Genomic DNA, 22,176 nt, shown 5'->3' with positions numbered 1-22,176 from the left:
GGGATGGCGATTATCGAGAGAACCTCTAGGGCGTTGCTGCGCAGAAGGGCAGCGCGAGCCGTCTATTTTTTCCAGTGGCCCGGGCCGCGCCGCCCCTCGCGCCGCTGCGTCCTCCCCGACCCCCCGGGTCCCCTTGGATCTCGGACAGCCGCGAGCGCCCCCAGCCCCGCACGCGCCCTCTCCGGCAGCTTTGCGGCCGGCCCCGGCAGGCGGCCGCGGCTGTGCAGCCCCACCATGCGCGGCCTCGCCCCAGCAGCAGCCCCAAGGATCCCGCAAGAGGAGTGATGCTCGGCGCATCGCCCTGACAGATCAGGGACAAACGCAAAAGCCCCCTCACCTCGCTCAACTCCTTGATCAGCTGCTGCAGCGCCGGCACGTCGCACCGCTCCCCGTCGCTCACCACCAGCACCGGCGCCGCCAGCGGCGCGGCTGCACCGGCGCGGGCCCCGCCGGCCTCCTTGCGCGGCCGGAGCCGGCGTGCCTCCGCCGCAAGAGCGGGCTTCTTGCGCTTGGTGGGGGCTGCCGCGATAGGCGCGATGCGGGAGCGGCGTGATGCAACAGCCGGCGTGAGGACGACTGTTGTTCGAGCGCCTCAGCAGGCCGGGCATTGCGCAACCGCCGAGCAACATACAGAGATGTCGCAGACTCGGCCCGCCTGTCCCCACGTGTCTGCAAGCACTCTGTGAGCGCCTCTCGCCCTGCCGCTCACCTGCGCCGCAGCGCTCCGCAATCTCGTCCGCCCACCACGCCACGAGCGCCGCCACGTCGTCCGCGGGCGTGGGCGCGCCGAGGAACTGGCGGAGTGCCGCGTGCAGCAGCGGCGCCGGGCTGCCGTTCGACAGGTCGCGGGCGTTTGCCAGCGCCACGGGGTGGCCCTGTGCGTGGGGCGCGCGATAGGGCGTGCATGCGGCAGGCGGTAATTAGGCGGGCCGCAGGAGTGCGACGGGTGGGCGGAGATTATTGCGGGGCTGCTGAATTGCTTTGCAGGTTCAGAAAGGACATTGCCAGAAGGGGGCATTGCCACACGGGGACATTGACCAGGAGGGCGCGGCGCGAGCTGCGCATGAAAGGCCGCAGGGGCGCCAGGCACGTGCAGCACGGGCAGCAGCTGCAGAGTATGCCAGCGAGGCGCGCGCCGCGCACCCGCTGCCGCAGGTAGTGCGCCAGGTCGGGGCACGTGTGCGCGTGGTCCGCGCTGGCGCCAACGGACAGCAGCACCACAGGCACCTCCGCATCACTGCTCCCTGTCCCCGCTGCCGGCGGCGCGACGCCGCTGCCGCCGCTGCCGCTGCCGCTGCCGCCGCCGCCCGTGCCGGCCGAGGCGGGGTCGGCGCCGCCGCCGGGCCGCCAGGTGGCGGCGGCGTGGCGGTGGATTTGCTCGAACACGGGGGTCACCAGGCGCAGCTTCACGGCCTGTGATGGGAGCAGAAGGGGTCGGATGGGCGTAATGAGGTGTTGACCGGAGTTCAGGGCGCCGTGTGCGAGTGCGTGAACGGCAGCGTGTTGTTCGCAGAGCCGCTGGGGGCCCCACACATGCACACTGGCAGCGCGTTCGGCCCCTTGATGGCATGAGCGCCCCAGCAAAGGCTGTGCTGCGGCCCCACCGAGAGGGCCTCTTGGTTCTGCGCCCACGCGGCCTCGTACGCCGCCAACCGTAGCCGCTGCGTATCTTCATCCCCATCGAAAGCACTCTGGTCGTGCCCTGTGGTCAGTCACAAGCACGGGCAGGAGCGCACCGTGGTCCAGCAGAGCTTGGCATGCAGCAGGGTGCCAAGCGCAGTAAAGTGAGCAGCAACATGGCACCGCGTGCAGCGGCTGTGGCTCACGTCTAGCAGCGTCCTCCAGCTCGGTATGAAGCTTGCTGGTCCTCTCCGTGGGCCTCGCAGGGAGCTCCCTGAGCACCTGGAACGCGCTGGAGACATTCTCTTCCGCAGTGTTTGCAATCCACTCAGCCATCGTGCTCTCTCAATATAGCTAGGGTTCAACTCATATCCATTGCCGCGGATCCAGCGGCGTCATTGACGGCAAGGCAGTGTTCGAGTGTTCCCGCCAGATCACACTATCGCAATGTGCCTATTGTGAGCTTTACAGAAGATATCCTGGCTCTTAATCGGCGCGAGACTCCAGCGAGCATTGCCAGGATCATGGCAGGGACGCAATTTCGATTTCAAGTGACACCGGGTGGGTGTTATCGCCAGGACCCAGGCGCGCCGAGAGCCCGACGCGCTGTGTCGCACCGTATAGATAAACTCTATTGTAGCACGCATGTGGTGACGAGGGCCGTACGTTGATGCTCGTGTCCGGCAGGGGGCGTTCCGAATGCTGGCCAGCCCGCGATTGATCGGCGTCAGAGTGTATGTACAATATGGTACTGTACCATGTCGTGTAGTATATTCATACATTATATCTTCAAAGGTTGACAACATGGTGTCTGACACGCCGGGGCAGATCACCGAACGGGAGCAGTTCCGGCAGGATATCGACGCCCAGCGCAGGATTGCGAATCCGATAGGGGCAGGATTGTACGCCTACAGAACGATTCTTGGCTTTGTGGGTGAGAGAGAAGGCTTGCCGGACGTGTCGCCAGCAGAGGAGCACATGCTGCGCACGCAGGCCCGCCGCGCCGCCGCCTCGGCCAGGCGGACGGACGAGGAAAAGGCGAGGCTCCTGCAGGTGAATGCGCTGCATCCGGGCTCGTGTATTGTGGCAGACCTGGGGGACACGGAGATAGGCTGTCTTCTCCGGATGGGGCTCACCGCCCGCCAGGGCTCATGATTAGATAAATATCTCGGTGCAAGTTGACAAGGCGGTTCGCCCCGAGCACAGCCCTTCCCGCGCGGGCCACAGGTGGAGCGGATCGACCCGCTGCTCGCGAGGAGATTCTGGGAGGCGCGCGCGGCTGTTGGGGCGGCGGGGGGCTCCGCGCAGGTGCGACGACACTGGCTGGGCAGGCAGGCTCGATCGTCGTCGCGCCCGCCGCCAACAGCGTCTCTTTTCGCACAAGCGACACCGTACCAGCGCGCGCGCCGTTGACATCCAGTGTTGATTCCAATCACTTGAGCCATAGCTACCATCCGCTTGCTGGTTGCTTGCTGTGTTGCTTCCTTTCAGTCCTATGCATGGTGTGCACTTTGCATGCCCTCAAAAGGGAGCCTGTGTGGTTACCAACAAAGCGGTGGCTGTCGGGAATTCGACGGAACCCAACTTGCTTGTCGCCACGCATGCAATTGTCCAGGTGGTGACGAAGCCAGCCACGGCACAGAACATGCAATGAGTCACCCCGCGCGAAATGTGAGGACGTCAAGGCCGTGCTTGTGGAGCGATGACGGTGGAAGGGATGCGGGCGGGCAGGAATACCCCACTTGCTTTGTGCACACCGCTGCATGCCACATTTGCCGCATGGGTGTCTACAGTGGTGGGCTCCTCCAGTCACCACAGGGACACGCCGTGCTCCTCACTGCATGCATGCGACTTTAGTGATGTCTCTTGACAACTACATGCTTGGAGGCAAATTTGTAGATGCCTTTTTGAATACGCACGCTTTGATGAAATATTTGCAGGCAATGTCCCCCTTGATGCTTGTGGGTGGGGGTCGGGCTGTGGCCGCACGAGCTTGCCCTGCAGAGGGCGACACTTGCTGTCCGAGTGCAGGGCGCATCGTGCTTTCACCTCTTCAGTACATGTGAGCAGGATTTAAGCACATGCAAGCACATGTACAGCTTGTTTACGAGTGCACTCGTCAATGAGAAAGTTCATGCCAGACGAAACAGCGTTTGTGTGCACCACCAGCAGCACCAGTCACAGGGGGCTGGGGCCGCAGTGAATCACTATCAAATTCTATGAGAACTCCATTCCTTACCTGGCATTGGATCCTGCGAAATGAGCAAATTCTTCCAGGACGCGACTCGGGCGGGTGACACCTGTGTCTTGGGTGACTTCAAATGCAGGCGCTGGTACATGATGTCAATGATTGATTTGATCACGTGTTTGGGCCGCCTGCTAGAGCTCATGTGCACCGCTTAGATCAACGCCGTCCGCCGGTGCACCTGCAGCCAAAGCAGCAGCAATGAGTGCTCCACACACGCTGGCTCGGAACGCCCTGTGGGAGGTCCGGCTCTTGTTCCTCATGCGCGTGCTGCGCATGTGGGCGTTCGGATCCACCGGCGTGATACTCGCGGTCTACCTGCATGCCGTCGGCCTGTCGGACGACCGCATTGGGCTGCTGCTGTCGCTCACGCTGGTCGGAGACGCGGCGCTGTCCCTGCTGCTGACAGGCAAGTACTGTTGGTATCAAATCTCGCACCACATGTAAACCAAAGCTCGTTATGACGGCGCCGCAACTCCTGCTTGGGGTCGATGGAGGGGCCAGTGACGGCGAAAGCAGCAGCCAATGTCGGTAGGGCTGGTCGCCACCATGTGGTGGAAAGCACAGTGCAGCACCACCCAGCGATCGGCCGTCCACCCTTGTAGGAGTGGCCGAGCGGCTCGGCAAGTGGAACACGCAGCTCCTTGGATGCATACTGCTGGCTGGCTCGGCACTGGTGTTTGCCAGCCCGCTTTGCGCCGGGTCGTTCTGGCTGCTGACCGCTGCGGCGACTGTCGGGGTGCTGTCCCCAAGCGGGAACGAGGTCGGCCCTTTCATGGTGAGTAATCCTGCTGCTGTCCGGAATATAAATCAACTTTGCTTGCAGCTCCACTGCCGGGCAGGGGGAGGTTGTCGTGTAGTAGAAAAACGAGGCAGCAGCACCTGCGCCGGGTCTCAGCCACAACCTCGATGCAGCAGCATTCAAATGCCCTCCTGCCTTTCCCAGGCGCTGGAGCAGTCCATGCTGGCACAGCTGCTGCCGCCCTCTGGACTGGTCATGGCCTTCAGTTGGTGCGGTGTCGTGGCAGCACACAGCGACGGCAACACGCAAACCAGCTGTCCCCCCACCAGCAAAACGCCGCCTTGCAACGCCCATATTCGTCTGCAAGGTTGCTGTGAATACTGCGCCGTGTCGTCTGATTGTGGAGCCTGTGCCACCTGGCAGCCACACTGCAACATGTTGCTCCAGCCTACTGCCTCTCAGGATGCTGACGACTCCCATGTCAATAACCCCCCACGGGCAGGTACAACCTGGTCGGTTATCTCGCAACCGCTCTCGGTGCTGCAGAGGCCGGCTTCCTTGTTGACTGGCTCCAAAACCAGCGGGGCCTCTCCCTCGCCGATGGGTGCCGCGCGGTGTTCCTCCAGGCGGCGGCGGTCGCCGCAGCCCTGACCGCGATCGCCGCTGGCTTCCTCCTCTGCGGCAGGGAGGCGGCGGAGCAAGGCAGCGGTGCTCGCGGCGGCGGCGAGGCGTCGCGGGGGTCTGGGGAAGACGGCGGCGACAGCGAAGAGGCGGAGGAGAGGCGGCCGCTGCTTGTGCAGGTGGAAGATGCAGAGGACAGCAGCGATCTGGCGTCAGATGCGGCGCCGCAGGAAGGCAGCGGCGGCGGCGAGGGCGGGGGCGTCGCGGCGGCAGCGCCCCGGGTGCACTCGCGGGGCGTGCTCTTACGGCTGGGCGTCCTCTTCTCCCTGGACGCTTTCGCGGGCTCCCTGGTCACCGGTGAGGCGGCCGCGCGGGGCCGGCCGGGCCGCGCCGTCTTGCACCCGTCTTTGGCGACCGTCTTGCGCCCGCCACTGCCCCAGGCTATCGGCAGTGTTGGCTTGCATGTGCTCTCCAGCCTCTGCGGCATTGCAGACCCACAGCCAGACGCATCGGTCAACCGGTCAAACAGCGCAGCGTGAACAAGGGCACGGCAGTCGCTCCAGCACCTGCAACCTCCTCGTTGAATTCCCGACCAGCTGGTGCGCCTGACGTGAAAACGCTTGCCCCGCGCACCCCCTCACCAGGCACCTTGGTTGCCTACTATTTCAGCATCACCTACCCTGGTGTATCGACAGTTTTTTTGGGCAACATGCTCCTGGGCTGCAACGTCATCGCGGGCATCTCATCCCTCTTCTCAGCGTGAGCAGCGCACGGCGTGCGGGTTCAAGCGCGATGTGTTACAAACACACAAGTGGCCAAGGGCGTATGCACATACATGGCCGCAAGATGTGCATGTGACGTTTGACTCGTGCTTTTATATGCAAGTGAGCGTTGCATGCAACCCGCATGCTCATGCGGTGCCCACAGACCTTCCCAAACGCCTGCTCCTCAGCAATAGTCATTGGCCCCTCGACTGTCTCCTTTGCACGCAGGCGCCTGGCCTCCGCCATCGGCCTGGTCAACACGATGGTGTTCACCCACGCGCCAAGCAACATCTTCACGGCGCTAGTCCCCGTCATGCCAAACCAGTGGTCGGCGATGGCCATGCTCTTTGCCAGGTGCGAGCATTGGTGGGGGCCTGGTGCCCTTGCCTGGCTGCCAGCAGCAAGCAGACTGGCAAGGGGAGCCGGCATTTTCTGAATTGCTGAGCTTGCAATGTACACCGCATGTGCTTGGGCACAGTTGTATGTGTTGGAAAGAGCCTGGCGCAAGCATTGTAAGTACGGTTGTATTGTTGCACCGCTGTGTGTTCATCCACCACCAACCGCCACCCATCTCGTGCAACACAGGTTTTCAATCTCTCAGATGGATGTGGCGCCGAGACAGACACTCATTGCAGGTACGGTGACACTATCGGGTCTGCTGTCTGCAGCAAGACAACTTGCAACTGACGCGTGGCCGCTGGCGTGTCAACCGCCTGCTGCAATGCGAAATGCCTCTCCCAGCTGCTCAGCAGAGCTGGCCGGTGGGCATCCATCGGGGTGGGTGCGATTTTTCTGTTAGAGCCCCTTTCAACCCTCAACGCCTCAACGCGACTCCGTGAAACGCAGGCATGGTGCGCCCTGACGAGCGCACCGCGCTGATGGGCGCAGTAAACGTCGCCCGCAGCATCGCGTGCAGCTTCGGGCCCTTGGTCACAGGCGCCCTCGCGGGCGGCGGCCAGTGGGCGTGGGCGTTCTACCTGTGTGGGGGCCTGAAGCTGACGTATGATGGGTTGCTGCTGCTGACCGCCCGCCACTTGAAGGTGGACGCTTGAGCCACTGTTTATGCCACCTGCCCTGGAAAGTGCAGCAACCACTGACTTACGCGCGTAGTCGTGATCTGCTTATGCAGATCCTTGTGATCTGCACAAACAATTTTGCAGGACAGATTACAAGAATATGTAAAAGAATTACAGGTTGGCACGGGAATATCAGCACTGCAATATACACATCACCCCTATCGGTTGCAGAGCCTGCGTAATATGTCAACCCAACTCAAGTGCAGCGATCAAAACAAAGAATGGCCAAGGTCCCGCCATAACTCTGCAGCACATTTATTATCCCGCCATCGCCCCAGTGGCCAACACAGCAGGCGTCGCTTTGGTCTTCACTTGACTCCTTGCAGCGTTTTTGGTGGCCGACTTTGGCCGCACCCGTCTGCTGCGCATGTCTCGCTCGGCATCCACGTGGAGCAGCGCGGTGTGCACATGACACAATGGCTCCTCAACGGCATGCGCATGCCTTGAGAATGTGTGGTCATCAGCGCACGCCGCATCATCCCCACAGCGCGATTACCGCCATGCCGGCCACGCCCAGGACCAGCGCGGCGGCCAGCGCGGCGGCCAGCTGCGGCCTGACCAGCAAGTCGTGCCTGCTGGCCTCCTCCCCGATGAGCTGGAACATACCTGCGCGGAATAGTGGTGCGGTCGTGCGGCAAGCTTGGGTAGGCGGGTCATTGTCAGTGGTTTCAAAGGTCTTGCTAGGCACGGGTCAGCCAAAACGACCGCAGGGATGCTGCAAGGTGAGGGCCCAAAACAAGCCGGGAAAGGCATCCGTTACCGCCACCTGACAGCGGCAACTGCGCGTTGAACTCACCTATGTGCAGCAGCAGGCCTGCGGAGAAGGCGGAGAGGGCGCCTTGGACGCCGGCCGCCACGGGTGATGACGGATCATACGAGGCGGCGACTGCGATGCCGATTGCGATGCCAATGGGCATCGTGAGGCTGTAGACGACCAACTAAGATTTGCGAGGTTTGTGGGTTGGGTTTTGGGGCAAGGTTTGTGGGGGGTTTGTCAGAGGTCGTCATGTATCAGGGCCAGGGCGGGGCGATGAGTGCAGGATTGTTTTGCTGCGTGCCGTCATGAAGGAATTCAAGCGCGCAAACCACCCCCGCAGCAGCTGGGCTGCCGGCAGCGCAGCCTCCCAAGATCGGCGCAGGGACGTGCTTGTTGCTGTGTAGAAACAGCAAACAAGCACCAGGGCCCGGCTCACCATCAGGATTTTCTTGGCCATCGGGATTAGGGCAGCTGCCAGGACCGCACCCAAAGCGACAGCTTCCAGGGCCTGTGCGCGAGCGGAGCGGACGGGGAAGGCAGGCAGGCCGAGTGTGGGGGAGGGGGCAGTAGTATTCATGGGCACAGGGGGCCACAGTACACAGAATTGTGACGCTCTGAGCTGCGCGTCCACAAACCAAGGCGCGACCTGCACCTCTGTGCGCGGCCAACAACGGCGGCAGGGCAAGCCGTTGTTGATTGCGGCGCCCACCTGGTGGAACACCATCGCGATGATCAGAGGCGGAAGGGCGGCCGTGTTGTCCACCTGTGTGCAACGCAGCGGCCTCAGTCAGTGGCTGCCATCACTCATATAGGCAAGGCGGGCTCCATTCTTGGCAAAGACGAGCTGTGGCAAAGGAGCTATCATTTGCTTCTTGCAGTCCAAGGCAGTGCCTGGGGCACATGTCAAGCATAAGTAGACATGAGAGTCTCAGCCGCCAAGGAAACCCTGTAGCCTGGAGCCCACCATGGTGCCTATTCCAATTCCGATGATCACACTGTGGAAGACGCAGCCCGCCTCGAGGGTATAGCAGGCGACGAGCTGGCGCAGCGTCGCGATCGGGTGGCCAGCCGAGTGGTGGTGGCTGTGCAGCAGCGGCGCCGCGTGCCCCACCACGCCCGCCGCCGTCGCGGTCGCGGCGGCGCAGCCGCGGCAGCCGTCCTCGGCATTTGCCGCCGCCCCCTCGCCGCCAGCGTCGGCGGGCGCGGCCGCTTCGCTGTCGAGCGCTGCCGCTTTTTCGGTGATTGCAGCAGGTGGCGGCGCGCGCGAGAGCCGGACAGCGGCACGCAGCTGGCTCTTGAAGGGCTCGGGCGCGAGCAGGGACGTGACTGAGTAATCGATGGCAAGGAGGGTGAGGATGCCGGCTATGGCCAGGACGGCGCCGAGGGGGAATGGGGTGAGGACCTCCAGTGACTCGGAGGCCTCTGGGAGCACGTGGATCTGCGGCGGTGGTCGGCGCGTGCGGAGTCGAAGGAGCAGTCAGGTCGGGTTTGTGTGCATGTGTGGAGCGTCGTCGGTCCAGAGGGAGGGGCGCCGAGCGGGCAGTTTTGGGCGGGGGCTGTGAGCAAGCGATTCGAGCTACCACCGGGTGTCAAAGGAGGGGGTTCAACGCGGAGGGCGGCGCACCAAGGCGAGCGACAGGATGACGCCGCCGCCGAAGGCGCGCGCCAGGCGCGCGGGCGCGGCGTCGGAGGCCCTGAACTGGCGCAGCAGGATGGGGGGCAGGCCGCCGAGGAGGCCGGCGGCGAGGATTGCGAAGATGGCCCCCACGCGGAGCGCCATGCTCAATGGGAGGCCGTGGCCGTCATGATGGTCGTGGTCGTCGTGCGGGTGGTCGCTGTTGGGCGCAAAAGTGGCGGCGGCTAGGCCGCCGGTCGCGGAATGCAGGAGCGACCGCATGGTGTGTTACGGAGGCCGAGCGCCGGAAAGAAAGCAACTGGAGACAATGAAGACAGAAGAGCGATTCCGCCACAAGCATTCGGTATGATCGACCATCCTGCGCAACATACGAGTACGACGGTGCATAGAGGGGCCGGCAAGGGCACTGATGTGCACTGCAGGACGCGAGCAGCACAAGCACGTGGGACCGGGTGTCTGACGAGCGGGTATTTTCGAAATAAAGTGGATATTGGACGTATCCTTGCTTTCGCAGACTCCCTTGCTTTGGGTCACCAGGCAATATCTTGGACTTCCGGCCGTGAGATCGCTCCACGATGCGGCTGCATCTAGACGACCGTCATGCGTGAAGATTGCGTGGAGAGCTCCTAGGCCAGCAATCCATCTGCTTCTCGCGAAGTGGTGTGGGCAAATTCGGATCGCTTTCGAGTGGCGATCCAGCGTACTCAATTGGATCTTGATAAACTAAGCAGCATATAATCTGCAACAATGGCATTGCTTCAGGGTCAGCGGCTGCTCCAGAGGAGCGGGATGCAGGCGAAGGTCTGCATCTTGCAGCTGCGGCAGGTAAAGTCAATTTATAATGGCGCAATAGGAGAAGATGATGTCATTGAATTCGTCTCAGTGCGCCATGCTGATGTGTTCCGCCTTGCTTCCGCTCGCCACAGGCGAGCAAGGCCAGCAGTGGCAGCAGGCGCGCTGCACGGGTGACCGCCGCCGCCACTCAGGTCGCGGAGGCGCCCGCCCCTGCAGTTGCCACCGGAGATAAGGTATGCACACAATCCCATCAACCCTGCACAGCCATTGGGCACATGCTGGCAGCATGCGTCGAAAGCGGTTTGTCACAGCGGCATGTGTGGAGGTGCCGCGCGCCTTGCATGCTGTTCCCGTCTGCATCCACCCCGCCTCCAGTATATACCTCAGAATTGCCTGACTGAGTACCCCGCTCCCTGCCGCCGACCCCGGCGCCCCCAGATCAAGGTCAGGTTTGCGCCGTCCCCCACCGGCAACCTCCACGTCGGCGGCGCGCGCACCGCGCTGTTCAACTGGCTGTATGCGCGCAAGGTCGGCGGCAAGTTCGTGCTCAGGTGCGACTGGCGGCTGCAGAAGCATGGCAGCTGTTACTGTCGTGCAGCGGGAGCAAGCGGGTCGCTTTTTGTGGGCGGGTGCTTTTTGGGTTAAGGTTTGAGGTTGTTGTTGAGTCGGCGAGGCGCCGGCACGGCTCCGGTGTCGGCCGGTGTCAGCCGGCTTGATGGTGGGTATGATGGGAGCTCACTGGCACTGGACGTCATCGGTGTGTGGCGGGGCAATATGGTCGTTAGCGCCGGGCATATCGCAACTGCTGCCAGCTCATGCGATATGAGGGGCCTCGTGCTAGCAGCAGGCCCAGAGGCTAGGACAGCTGTTGGACCGGCCCCGTCGCTCCTCTATCAGCATATGTGGCAGCTGAATCACCGGTTCCGCCACCCAGCGGCGGTGTCCCAGCCCAGCATTGGGCGTCCCATTTCCTCTTGAGGCAGGCTGCCAGCATCAGACCCCGCGCGGCTGCGGCTGCTTCTTGAGGCTGCTCATTGCACTTCCGCGGCTGTTGCAGCACCAGCCGATTAACCTGACTGGAAGCAGCTGTTGACGCACATGCCGCACCCTACTCAGCAGACACACGGCTCCACATGAGACGGCGGTCTTGATTATCCCACTCCCACAGCAACACACGCCATCCATCCTGCCTGATCCATGCATCCTTCACTTTGACGGCGGCATCCTATCCGCGCACTGTGTCAGGGTGGAGGACACCGACACCGCGCGCAGCACGCGTGAGAGCGAGGAGGCGATGAAGGAGGACCTGCGGTGGCTGGGGCTGGACTGGGACGAGGGTGAGGTTCCGGACTGGACTGGACTGGGGAGCGATGGGGGCGGTCGGACTGCAGGGTGCATGGCTCGGCTGGGCTGGGTTTGCAAAGGAGAGATAGGGGTGGGTGGAGGAAGGTTGCGGGACATTGGATGGATTGCTGGGCATTTTGGGCTGGGGGAGGCTTCAGGGCAGAAAAGAGGAAGGAGGGCAGGGTCATTGCAGGGCTGTCTGGTGGCGGCAACTCTGCTCAACGCAATGCCGAAACGGCGCTGCTGCCCAGCTGGGAAGGGCCGAGCGATTTTGGGCTGGGTGGGGGCCAGCCAGCTGGCAGGCCTGGTGTGCCCGGTCATGACGCCGCCCAGCCGATGTTGGAGAAGACAAAAAGTCGCTGTGGGCCGATTGCGCATGAGGCATGACACGCGCGCCTCCTCGTCTTCCCTCCAAGGGCCGGACGTCGGCGGTGACAACGGGCCGTACCGCCAGTCTGAGCGCGCCCAGATCTACAAGGAGTACGTTGACCAGCTGGTGGGTGTCACCAATGGGGTTACTCGCGGGTCACACCGCTGCCGGCAGCGAGTTAGGGAAAGGCTGGCCACGCGGTTGCGCTGCACCAGCCCCAGCAGACGGCCTCAATCTGCCGGGCAGCGACGACGAACGGAGTCCTGGCGGCCCAGTAATGAATGAGCCCTTGAGATTATGCCCTGGGCTTTGGCGCAAAAGCAGCATGGCATCGGCGTGTGCGGATTGATGTGATCAAACATGTGTCTGCTGCTCACCCGGTGCCACAGGTTGCCAAGGGCGTGGCGTACCCCTGCTTCTGCACTGATGAGGAGCTTGAGGCGATGAAGAAGGAGGCGGAGGAGAAGAAGCTGCCGCCCATCTACAGGTGGGGATTGGCGCATGCATGCAATTGTGTGTGTATGATGGCGAGTGTGTGGGAGTTCGTCGCGTGCGTGCGTGCGTGCAGGGTGTGCGTGCAGGGTGTGCGTGCAGTGCGCTGCTGTGCGCCAGTAGTCAGATTGCCGCGAGTAGTCAGACCGTGTGCTTGATTTTTAGCTCCTCAATTTAGCCCCAATATCCATGCTTCTCTTACACCTTGTTTTCACAGGGGCAAGTGGTCCAGCGCCAGCAAGGAGGAGGTTGATGCTATGCTGGCCTCAGGGGCGACCTGCTGCTACCGCTTCAGGGTGCCGCCGGGCAAGGAGATCTTCATCGACGACATCGTGCGCGGCCGCGTCACGTGGAACACGGGTGGGCGGGGGCGGAATGGGGGCACACACATGCAGGCGCAACGGAAGTGGCCGAGACTGGGGAAGACGCGGTTCCATCTTGATGATCCGGAAGCACAGGCTCCCTGATTTGCAGAAAGGGGCTTGGTTGTGGTATTGAATCCACGTTGTAGTCGCAAGGGGCATGAAGCGTGAGGGATGACGATTTTCCCGGCGCGAGAACAGCGGTGGACAGCGCCTCCTTTTGCCGCGGGCTGGCGCGAAGGGCCGCCATATGCCAGCTCTGGAGCAGGCGCGGCGTTGGGGAGGCGCTCGCCATCACAAGCTCCAGCGCCCCCCGAGCACCAGCCGTGCCCGCTACCTGAGACATGCCCTGCGGCCAGCTCAGCCCCGCGCCCACGCACGCGCCAACACACACTCACTCTGAATACACACGCACACTTGCGCAGACACGCTGGGTGATTTCGTCATCCTCCGCTCCAACGGCCTGCCGGTCTACAACTTCTGCGTCGCCATCGACGACGCGCTCATGGGCATCACCCACGTGCTGCGCGCCGAGGAGCACCTGCCCAACACGCTGCGCCAGGTGCCTGTCGCGCGGCCGGGGTTGTTTGCCTGCTGAGGCCACTGCGGCGGCGGGGGTGGTGGGGCTCTCAGTGCAAGTGGTCAGGCTGGAGCCCGGCTGCCGCTTCGATGCGTCAGTTGGCTTGCAGAAGCTGCCTGCTCTTGGGCCAGCCGACCCCTACACCACATTTGCCCCCCACTTGACCCATCGACCCCGCCTCAAAACTCCCTCCCAGCCACTTGCGAGCCCTTATAGTTACGAGCTGGAGCACTCACTCACCACTGCCCTCCCCTCGCAATTTCCAGGTCCTGATCTACCAGGCCCTGAACTTCACGCCCCCTGCCTTTGGCCACATGAGCCTCATCCTCGCGCCCGACAAGAGCAAGCTCTCCAAGCGCCACGGCGCCACCAGCGTCGGCGAGTTTAAGCAGCAGGCGCGTGCGGCGCTGCGCGGCACGGGGAATGGGGGCGCCGGGTTGCGTCGGCTGCCTGCGGCAGCCCCTTGCCTGCGGCAGGGCGGCGTCGCAGGGCTGCGTTCAGGGGTTGCTGAGCATCTTCAGGCACCTGGCTATCATCGTCGCTGCCCCTTTTTGGGTGGCGGGGCCGCCCCCTGCAGTCTTCAGCCACTCGCGCCTCCTCCGTCGCCGAAACCAAGCACGGCAATCCCCCGCTGCTGCGCTCAACCTCCGCACGTGTCCGACACGCGCGCGATGCAAGGCCATTGTACTACCACATGAGCAAAATTACACCCGCCCACAACCGCCCTCAAATGCCCCGACTGGCCCCATCTGCAGGGCTTCCTGGCCCCCGCGATGGTCAATTACCTGTCGCTACTGGGCTGGAACGACGGCACCGAAAAGGAGATATACAGCGTGGACGAGCTGCAGACCGCCTTTGCCCTCGAGCGCATCACCAAGGTCGGCGGTTTGGGGCGGTTGGGACCCAGGGTTCATGGTCATGGTTTGATTGCAGCCTGGGGCTGATCAAGGGGGCCGAGCCTGAGCCGGGCGGGGCGCTTGGGTTCGAACGTGCTCGCCGGGCGCTCGCAGCTTGTCGCGGCAAGCATCCCTGGCGCCCTGCCGGCAACAGCAAGCGTAGGGGGTGCCGTTTCTGGTTCGTCGAAGCCACTCCGGGCCCCCGCGGCTTCCTACAACTAATGGATCCTGCTTGTTGCACGCCTCCTGCGCAGTCGCCCGCCGTGTTTGACCGGGTCAAGCTGTCCTGGATGAACGGCCAGCACCTGCGCGCTCTGCCCGAGGAGGAGCTGCTGGGCCGCATCGGGGCCGCGCTGGTCGCTGACGGCGTGGTGACGTCACCGGACAGCGCGTTCGCAAAGGCCCTGGCTGGGCTGGTGAAGGGCAGCGTGGAGCTGCTGACGGACTGCGCCGCTCAGGTGAGTGTGTGCGTGTGCTCGCGAGTGTGTAGGTATGTGTGTGTGTGTGTGTGTGTTTGCATGTGTTGTGTACTTTTGTTGTGTGCGTGCGGGCGGCGATTGATTGTCTGATGGGGCTGCGCGGTTACCAGTAGTTCCCGCCCTGCTGGGCTCCGCTCAAAGAACGGGTTTCGCAGCCAGGCGACACACAAGGTGTGGGGGCCGAGCATGCCCTGCTTGCCCCGCATGCATGCACCTTTGTCTCGTGATCGCCGCCAACCATTCTTTCGGGGCCCTCCTCCCCTCGAGCGCTGCAGGCGCGGCCGCTGCTGTCCTACCCTCTGGCTGAGACCGTCGCCTCTGAGGAGTTCAAGCCGGTGGGTTTTCTATACTCGCGTCCACCAACCAGCCTGCAGGTTCTTTTGGAGTCCTGTCGGCTGCATCTAGACGGGCGGTCGGCGCCGGATTCGGCAGCAGCTGCGGCAGGATACGCGGCAGGGCGCCCAGCCAGTTGCATGCACCGGCCCCTACCCGCCCGCTCTCTCGGTTTCCGGATGTCGGTGCTTGTGACTGCGCACATGCTTCAAAACACACCTGCGTGACGCCCCGCCAAACATGCTTGTCAAACACCCAGTTCCTGGAGGACAACTTTGCTGAGGTGGCGCAGGCGGTTGTGGCCGCCTCCGACAGCGGCGAGCTGGCGGCCGCTGTGGCCGCGGGCCACGACGGCTACAAGAAGTGGGTCAACTCAGTGGGCAAGGCGCAGAAGCGCAAGGGCAAGCGGCTGTTCATGCCCATGCGCGTCGCGTTCACGGTGAGCATCTTTTTGCCCGCTGCGGTGCGGGGCTGAGGGTTGGAGAACATGCATGGTGTGCTAAGCGGGCCGGTCGGCGTCATGCCGCAGCCCAGCTGCAGGCTGCTAGCCCCGAATGCGCCGTGTCTGTCGACCAGAACAGCCTCCCCTCCCTTGTGTCGGCCCCTGCCCCGGCTTGTGACGACGCTCAATGCTTGCAATCGCGGTCGACGACGCCTAACAATGGAAACCCCCGATTTACAACCCCCCGAATGCAGGGCCGCATGCAGGGGCCGGACGTGGGCGACCTGCTGCCTGCCCTCGCCCTGGCGGGCGACGGCGACGTGGCGGAGAGCAGCAGCTTGGTGCCCCTGGCGCAGCGCGTTGAGCAGCTGCGCGAGTGGGTCGGCAAGCAGCAGGCGTGAGCGCTTTCGTTGCGCCGCACGCCCGCTGCTGGGCTGCGGCGACGGGCACGGGCTCGTTCGCGGTTTGTGAAACGAGCCCAGTTTGTGAGCTTGCTGCCCTTTTTGGGCGGCGCTTTTTTACCTTTCTGAGGGTTGGACCGCTATTTCCACAGAATTTGTAACGGCTTCAGACTGCCTGCATGATGCCTTGGCGAGCAGCCGTGCAGCGTGCGGGGACGCCGGGCGTATGACAGCAGCAGTGGCTCCAGGTGGCATAGGCAGGCTGTGACACTGTTGCTTTGGGGCACTGCCTTGGGGGGAAACACTGAGGCTGGGTGGCAGCGGTGGTAGTGGCGGCGTCAAGCCACAGGGCATCAGGGCATGATAAGAGGGAGTAGGCAGAGGCGGCAACGCATGACAGCAGGACCTGTGGGCCAGGACAAATTGCCTGGTGTGGGGGTGTCCGGCGGGGAACGGCAGGGTCATCCCCGTCAGCGGAGGACGCTACGCGCCGTCACGAACCGTATTTTGTGTTTCGTCGAGTCTGCCACGCAAAACCCGCGTTTTTCACGCATACGTGTTCCAATCACACAGCATGAGGCGTGATCGCCAACTGTTGGATCGCGTGAGTTGAATTGGGATGGAGTCCCACGCGCCTAGGGACAAGCTGGCTTTGTTGAAATCTTTATTTGTGTACCTGATGATCGCAGCTTCCGGATTTGCTCCTGCCGGCACTAGTGGTGAGGCGCAACGCTCCCGATGTCACGACTCGTGCTGCAAGTGCATGTGCGCGCATTGGGGCCACTCAAGGGCAGCACAATCCAGTTCCACACCTGCAGCAAATTGCACAATGCTCACCCCGTCATTTCAGGTAGTGTCGACATGCCGATGCTGATGCTGCAGCATCCGCCGCGCCCCGCGCGCGCTCGCCTCATGCGCCCCTTCGTCGGCGCCGGCGTCCACCACGCCGCCTTTGTGGGCGAGCCCCAGGCGTGGGCCAGCAGCAATGTGCCGCTTGTCCGTGCGGCGCTGCTGCACCTGTGGCTGCGGTGCATGTGCAGATCAGCTGATCTGGATCAAGGGCAGATCACAGATCTGGAGATCAGGGGGTTCCTTTTTGTGGAGCCGCGGAACACGCAGCACATCAACAGTCCGGCGGCGCCGCTGCTGCAGGTTGGCCAGCATTCGAGCATGGTGCAGTGTGCACACGCAATGGTATCCGAACGCGCGTCTTGGCAGCGCGAAGGCAGGCATGCACCATGCACGAGCTGCTTGTCAAAGCCCACCCTTACCCTGCTCCCCCCCATACACACACACACCCCACACGACCCCGCGCCGCGCCATGCTGTGCGTTTTATTGTTTGGAACAACACAAATCCAGCGCACGCAACTGCGTGACCCCAATCCTGTCGTCGCACTGCCGAGCAGGGATTCCACACAGAGTTCTCGCCTAACGTGACTGCAGCGCTGCCGAGCGGCAAGCGCCTGCCTTTTCTATACACGCCGCCCTTTGTGCCAGCAAATGTGCCTGCTAGTCTGAGGCTGGGGATCCCAGGTGGGGTCCTGCCATTTTTGGGGTGCCTGGCAGGCACCCCAAAAGTGGTACAGATCGGCTTTGGATGCCCCAGAAACGGTCACCTGCAAATCCACACTGCGATTCAATCCGCCAGCACCCGCCAGAGTTACAGGTCATGTGGCTGGCGCCCGCTGCATGATATCCCGTGTTTGCTCCCCAAGTCTTACCAGCCTGACGCCGTCCCCGGCTCGCTTATCGCATCCTATGATTCGCATCCGCTTATCACATCCCAACTGCAGGCAACTTCAGCGTTGGCAATGACATCACCATATCCCTAGAGGGCTGGCCGCAGTACACCCTGCTGTCCCTCGGTGATTGCACCGCCACACCCGGCGACAGCAGGGCCCGCCATCAACGGCGGCGGCGCCAGCGACCAGAGCAGGCGGCGCAGCATCAGCAGCATCAGCATCAGCAGCAGCAGCAGCAGCAGCAGCAGCAGCAGCAGCAGCAGCAGGAGGAGGAGGAAGATGAGCAGCAGCAGCAGGAGGAGGAGAAGGGCAGCAAAGAGGCCCAGCCGAAGGGCCCGCCCGTCATCATAGTGAGCAAGAACCTGTACAACCAGGACATGTCATTCGTCGCGGCCATCATAGCAGCCAGCATGGCATACCACTCACAGATTGGCGTGTCCCGCTGGTGGGCACGATTCGCTCGCGTAGCGACACGCGCGCGCGCGCGCGCTTGCCATTTATAAGGGGGGTGGGCGCCGCGATTTGGACTGCATGTGTGATACGCACGCGTAACATCATCTCGGATTCTGCCCAGCGTCTACCCGTCACACAGCCAGGCAGGATTGCGTCCTGGTGTCTGCATATGTAACCCTCACCAACTGCCAACCCTGCAGAGGCACCCTCAACCCGCCGACCCCCGCCCCGTGCCCCCCCAAAGGGAGGTTTACGTGACTAAGGCGCAGGCCACCACAATGCTGCGCAACACGGAGCTGCGGCGGCTGGCGCGGGAGGGGCGCGTCGGCTTCATCACCATCAACTCGCTGGCGCACTACCGCAAGTGCGCGGGGGATGAACAGGCGCGAAGGTCGCGGGTGGCTGGAAATCTGTGCATGTGGTGCTGTCTGCCGCGACGGTCGCCGACGCACCTCCCCCGGGGCAAGACAGTGAGGATATACGACCTGCAAATCACAAGTTAGGAACTTCACCCAAGCCACATGCACGAAGCTCTGCTTTGCTCAGGTGTCACCCACCCCTCGTCTCCCTCCCACCTGGGCCCATCAGATTCTTGTACGCCTATCAATGCATCCAGTACACCCACGCCGTGCTGACTCACTGGGGAGAGGACGTCCGCCTGCTGTTCACTGACTACGACGAGTTTGTGGCGCTGCCCCCAAAAACCTCCCTGCAGCAGTTACTCGCGCGGCACCACCACCCAGTGCTGTACCTGACGTCGCATTTTGTGTTTGACAAGCAGCTCAATGCGGGCGCCAATGAGTCGGCGGCGTGGCGAGGGGCGGCCAAGGCGGGTACGGGCGTGACAGGCTCGCGGGCGGTGGCGGCGGCGGCGGGCGCGGCCAAAGGGATGCTGCAGCTTCTGGACGGCTACTCGCTGCGGGCGGGTCCGAGCCAGGCCAAGACAAACCCCCTCGGCCAGGTCAAGGCACTGGTGGATCCAAACGTGGTCGACCAGGTGTGCTCAATTCAGTCATGAGGGATTTGAGCTCGTTCACTTCACGCCTGCGGCTGGGACAGTACAGTACAGCCAACCGCAGGCGTTGTGTTGCTACAACATCTGCCATGTCAGTATGGCGGTCGAAGCCGGCGTGCCGCTGTCCTGTCCGCAGCCAGCCATTTCCGCGCCGCTCTCCGTCAAACGCCGGTCGGCGCCCCGCCGCCCCTCTTCTGCCTTCCCACCTCTCAGATGTTCATCCACACTGCCCACACGTTCGACCCGCGCGGCGAGAGGCGCTTGCCGAGGGAGGAGGCGTTCATTGCAGAGGTCTACAACATATTTCAGCACAGGTGAGGGGCTGAACGCAGCCACCGGCGCCTTTCTTACCCCTCTGCAATGCTGGTGTGGGCTCCAGCAAGGCCGTGTGGGCGTCTTGGCTGCTCAGGGGCCTGAGAAGGGCACTGACTGAAGCTGATGATGAGCGCACACAGGGGGGGGGGGCGGCGGTTGCTCAGCCTGCTGCAACGCCCTTCCCTGCGTGCCGCAGGCTGGCGGCCGGCGCGGATGCCGTGGAGGATACGGGGTGGCACTGGGCCGCGGAGGCCGCGGTGGCTGACCTGGCGCAGAGGGTGGCCCGCAGCGACGAGGCCGGGGCCTCCCCGGCGCTGGAGGCGTCGTCTGCTGCGGCTGTGTCTTCGCCGGTGCCGGTGCAGCTGCGCCGGCTGCTGGGCTGGGTCTATCGTGCTCTGAAATTGTAATCGACAGCCTCTCATATGCGTGGCTCATGTGCGCGGCGACCATTTGGGGGTCCTGAAACACTGCCATGATGCCACAGTCATTGCAACAACAAACGCCGTAGTCGGCCATTGGCAGTACAGCTTGGCTCTGCTGGACTCTTCACATGCACATGGTGGGGCAAGTCATTTGACGCCCTATTTCAATGAAATCAGCCCCTGCACCACCCCAGGCAACCTGTGCCTGTATGAAGCTGCCCACCTGCACGGGGGTGCTGGGGGGTGCCCGGCTGCGCAGGCCTGCTGGGTGAGACAAGAGCTGAGCTGCACACTGTCGGGGCGCGGCTTGAGTCCTTTATCAGCTATTTCCCTGCTCCTCGCTGTAGTTGTTTCTTTTGTGCAGCAACCCCGGCAGCAATCATCCCGGTTCCCTGACGGTCTTGCAGGTTGCAACAGGCACCGGGCAGCACCTTGAGAAGTAGCAAACAGGGAGCCGCGAGCAGGTGGGGCTTGAGAGACGGATGATGAATTGCCTGTGTCAGGTTGTCAGCGCTCCTAGTTGCTCGACGGGGATCTGGGCGGTGTGAAAGACCGCACGCAGGAACCTGGCCCACTTTGCAGGTCTGGTTTGATCTTTCAAACGACAGCTCACGCTGCTGCTTACATGCATAGCCAGGGAAGGCCACGCAGCAGCCCAAACCGCCAGGGCGACTGCCTCGGTGCAGTACCTGGTCCTGCAGGCGTGCGCCAACTGCACCCGCGCACGCCCTTGCCCCTGCGACAGCCATGGCGACTGGCGGCTGGGGTTACTCGGTCAACCCCTTTGCACAAGGGGGATCTGCGACAGCGCCACCCGCGCCTGCGGAGGAGGCCCCGGTGCGCACGCGGAACAGCCTGCTTCTTTCTGCGCTGTGTTTGTGATGGAGGCATGGCTAGCTGTTTTTGCTTTGATCAACAAGCTGTTTGGCAGCCAACCAACATGGATTATTGAACACCTTTTGCCATCCTGGCTGATCGCAGCGCCAACAAAATGCGTTCGGCGCCTGGGGCGGCGGCGTCGGCACCGCTGCGCCCGCCCCGGCGGCGTCCCCCAAGCCCAACGCGCTCGCGGCGGCCTTCAACATCGCGCCGGGCGGCGGCGGCGGGGGCGGCGGCGCGGGCGGCGGGAACCTGGCGCAGCGGGAGGCGGAGCTCGCGCGGCGAGAGGCTGAGCTGGCGCGGCGGGAGGCGGCGCTTGCGCAGATTGCCGAGAACTCGAAGCCCAGTGTGAGCGCTTGGGCGGGCGGTGCCCGGTCTCCGCTGACGGTGGGGGAGTTGTAGCTCTGCTTCAGCTGCGTTTCACGAGGCCATGGAGGATTCACCTGCAGAGACTCCTGGCAGCTGCATCCTTGCAGGGCAGCGGCCTCGCTCTGCACTCCTTTTGCTCGCACTAGGCCAAGCCGACCCCTCGCACCTCAACCTTCCTCTATCCTCCTTGTTGCATCTCGCCGTGCGCCCGCAGAACTTCCCGCCGTTCTGCCCCTTCATGTACCACTCCATCTCTGAGCAAATTCCTGCCTGGAACCGTTCCATGGTGGGCCAGGGGCTCCCTGGGTGGTGGTGGTTGGCGGGCAGTGGTGGTTGGCGGTTGTGGGCGGTTCTGGGTGGCGGGTCGTGGCAGGCTGCATCGATCGTGGGATCTCCAGGCCCCGGCGCAGCGGCGGTCGTGTGCAGGACCAGCAGGAGGATTGAAAACGGCAGCAGGAGCACGCTTGCGACCCGTCAGAGTCAGCAGTGCTTCAGCCAACACCCTTGCAGGGGTTCAGAGAGCACGCGCTTATGTCGGTGAAGCGTTCATCCCGTATCCATCAATACACAAAACTACAGTGGTTCCGACCCGTCGGTCCCTCGGCCACAACTATCTCGTTTACTTTGTGTGCCCCTCCTCTCTCTCTCTCCCTCTCCCTCTCTCTCTCTCTCTCTCTCTCTCTCTCTCTCTCTCTCTCTCACACACACACACACACACCACCTCGCCACTGTGTCGATCTCACCGCCATGACGCCCCCCTTCCCCTCCATGTGGCCCCCTAGATCCGCTTCACCTTTGTGATCGAGCTGCTGGAGATCCTTGGTGCGTGGTGTTGATGCGGGGCAAAAGCAGAGTCATTCGGGACAACAGTACAGTCACGCGGGACAACAGCAGAGAGTGTGTACGTGGGGGGGGGGGAGTGCGCCAACCAAACTCTCCAGTGGCCCTTCCCCAACCGTACGCCTCGCATCCACCCCACACCCTTGACCCCACCTCCTGCGCAGCACACCGAACAGGCAGCTACC

At 63.2% G+C, this 22,176-nt stretch overlaps 8 protein-coding genes across 8 annotated transcripts; 5 read left to right on the top strand and 3 right to left on the bottom strand.

The window, feature by feature from the left end:
* Positions 1–10: 10 nt before the first annotated feature.
* Positions 11–1,956, bottom strand: MNEG_4627 (hypothetical protein; the record flags this gene model as incomplete). The annotated part of the gene is made up of 6 exons (XM_014046904.1): positions 11–25; positions 338–519; positions 710–875; positions 1,144–1,413; positions 1,605–1,702; positions 1,827–1,956. The coding sequence occupies 6 exons, from the start codon at positions 1,954–1,956 to the stop codon at positions 11–13; spliced, it is 861 nt and encodes a 286-aa protein (XP_013902358.1).
* Positions 1,957–4,066: 2,110 nt separating this feature from the next.
* MNEG_4626 (hypothetical protein) lies at positions 4,067–4,312 on the top strand (the record flags this gene model as incomplete). The annotated part of the gene is made up of 1 exon (XM_014046903.1): positions 4,067–4,312. One exon carries the CDS (start codon positions 4,067–4,069, stop codon positions 4,310–4,312), a length of 246 nt encoding a protein of 81 aa, XP_013902357.1.
* Positions 4,313–5,937: 1,625 nt separating this feature from the next.
* MNEG_4625 (major facilitator transporter) lies at positions 5,938–7,044 on the top strand (the record flags this gene model as incomplete). The annotated part of the gene is made up of 4 exons (XM_014046902.1): positions 5,938–5,987; positions 6,221–6,346; positions 6,578–6,627; positions 6,839–7,044. 4 exons carry the CDS (start codon positions 5,938–5,940, stop codon positions 7,042–7,044), a joined length of 432 nt encoding a protein of 143 aa, XP_013902356.1.
* Positions 7,045–7,543: 499 nt separating this feature from the next.
* MNEG_4624 (hypothetical protein) lies at positions 7,544–7,985 on the bottom strand (the record flags this gene model as incomplete). Its single annotated transcript, XM_014046901.1, has 2 exons — positions 7,544–7,674; positions 7,865–7,985. 2 exons carry the CDS (start codon positions 7,983–7,985, stop codon positions 7,544–7,546), a joined length of 252 nt encoding a protein of 83 aa, XP_013902355.1.
* Positions 7,986–8,753: 768 nt separating this feature from the next.
* On the bottom strand, positions 8,754–9,605 carry MNEG_4623 (hypothetical protein; the record flags this gene model as incomplete). Its single annotated transcript, XM_014046900.1, has 2 exons — positions 8,754–9,263; positions 9,450–9,605. The coding sequence occupies 2 exons, from the start codon at positions 9,603–9,605 to the stop codon at positions 8,754–8,756; spliced, it is 666 nt and encodes a 221-aa protein (XP_013902354.1).
* Positions 9,606–10,208: 603 nt separating this feature from the next.
* MNEG_4622 (glutamyl-tRNA synthetase) lies at positions 10,209–15,955 on the top strand (the record flags this gene model as incomplete). The annotated part of the gene is made up of 14 exons (XM_014046899.1): positions 10,209–10,286; positions 10,388–10,489; positions 10,695–10,807; positions 11,502–11,593; positions 12,017–12,096; positions 12,360–12,457; positions 12,680–12,822; positions 13,250–13,386; positions 13,671–13,907; positions 14,160–14,282; positions 14,555–14,758; positions 15,055–15,114; positions 15,372–15,551; positions 15,809–15,955. 14 exons carry the CDS (start codon positions 10,209–10,211, stop codon positions 15,953–15,955), a joined length of 1,794 nt encoding a protein of 597 aa, XP_013902353.1.
* A 679-nt stretch (positions 15,956–16,634) lies between these two features.
* MNEG_4621 (hypothetical protein) lies at positions 16,635–19,888 on the top strand (the record flags this gene model as incomplete). Its single annotated transcript, XM_014046898.1, has 8 exons — positions 16,635–16,674; positions 16,806–17,107; positions 17,363–17,489; positions 17,750–18,143; positions 18,396–18,549; positions 18,768–19,148; positions 19,380–19,480; positions 19,678–19,888. 8 exons carry the CDS (start codon positions 16,635–16,637, stop codon positions 19,886–19,888), a joined length of 1,710 nt encoding a protein of 569 aa, XP_013902352.1.
* Positions 19,889–20,650: 762 nt separating this feature from the next.
* On the top strand, positions 20,651–21,987 carry MNEG_4620 (hypothetical protein; the record flags this gene model as incomplete). Its single annotated transcript, XM_014046897.1, has 4 exons — positions 20,651–20,740; positions 20,885–21,169; positions 21,366–21,437; positions 21,934–21,987. The coding sequence occupies 4 exons, from the start codon at positions 20,651–20,653 to the stop codon at positions 21,985–21,987; spliced, it is 501 nt and encodes a 166-aa protein (XP_013902351.1).
* Positions 21,988–22,176: the final 189 nt, after the last annotated feature.

Source organism: Monoraphidium neglectum, assembly GCF_000611645.1.
Source record: "Monoraphidium neglectum strain SAG 48.87 unplaced genomic scaffold scaffold00652, whole genome shotgun sequence".
NCBI classification, from domain to species: domain Eukaryota; kingdom Viridiplantae; phylum Chlorophyta; class Chlorophyceae; order Sphaeropleales; family Selenastraceae; genus Monoraphidium; species Monoraphidium neglectum.
The sequence above is the reverse complement of the archived record's forward strand: the minus strand, read 5'-3'. Positions and strand labels throughout refer to the sequence as shown.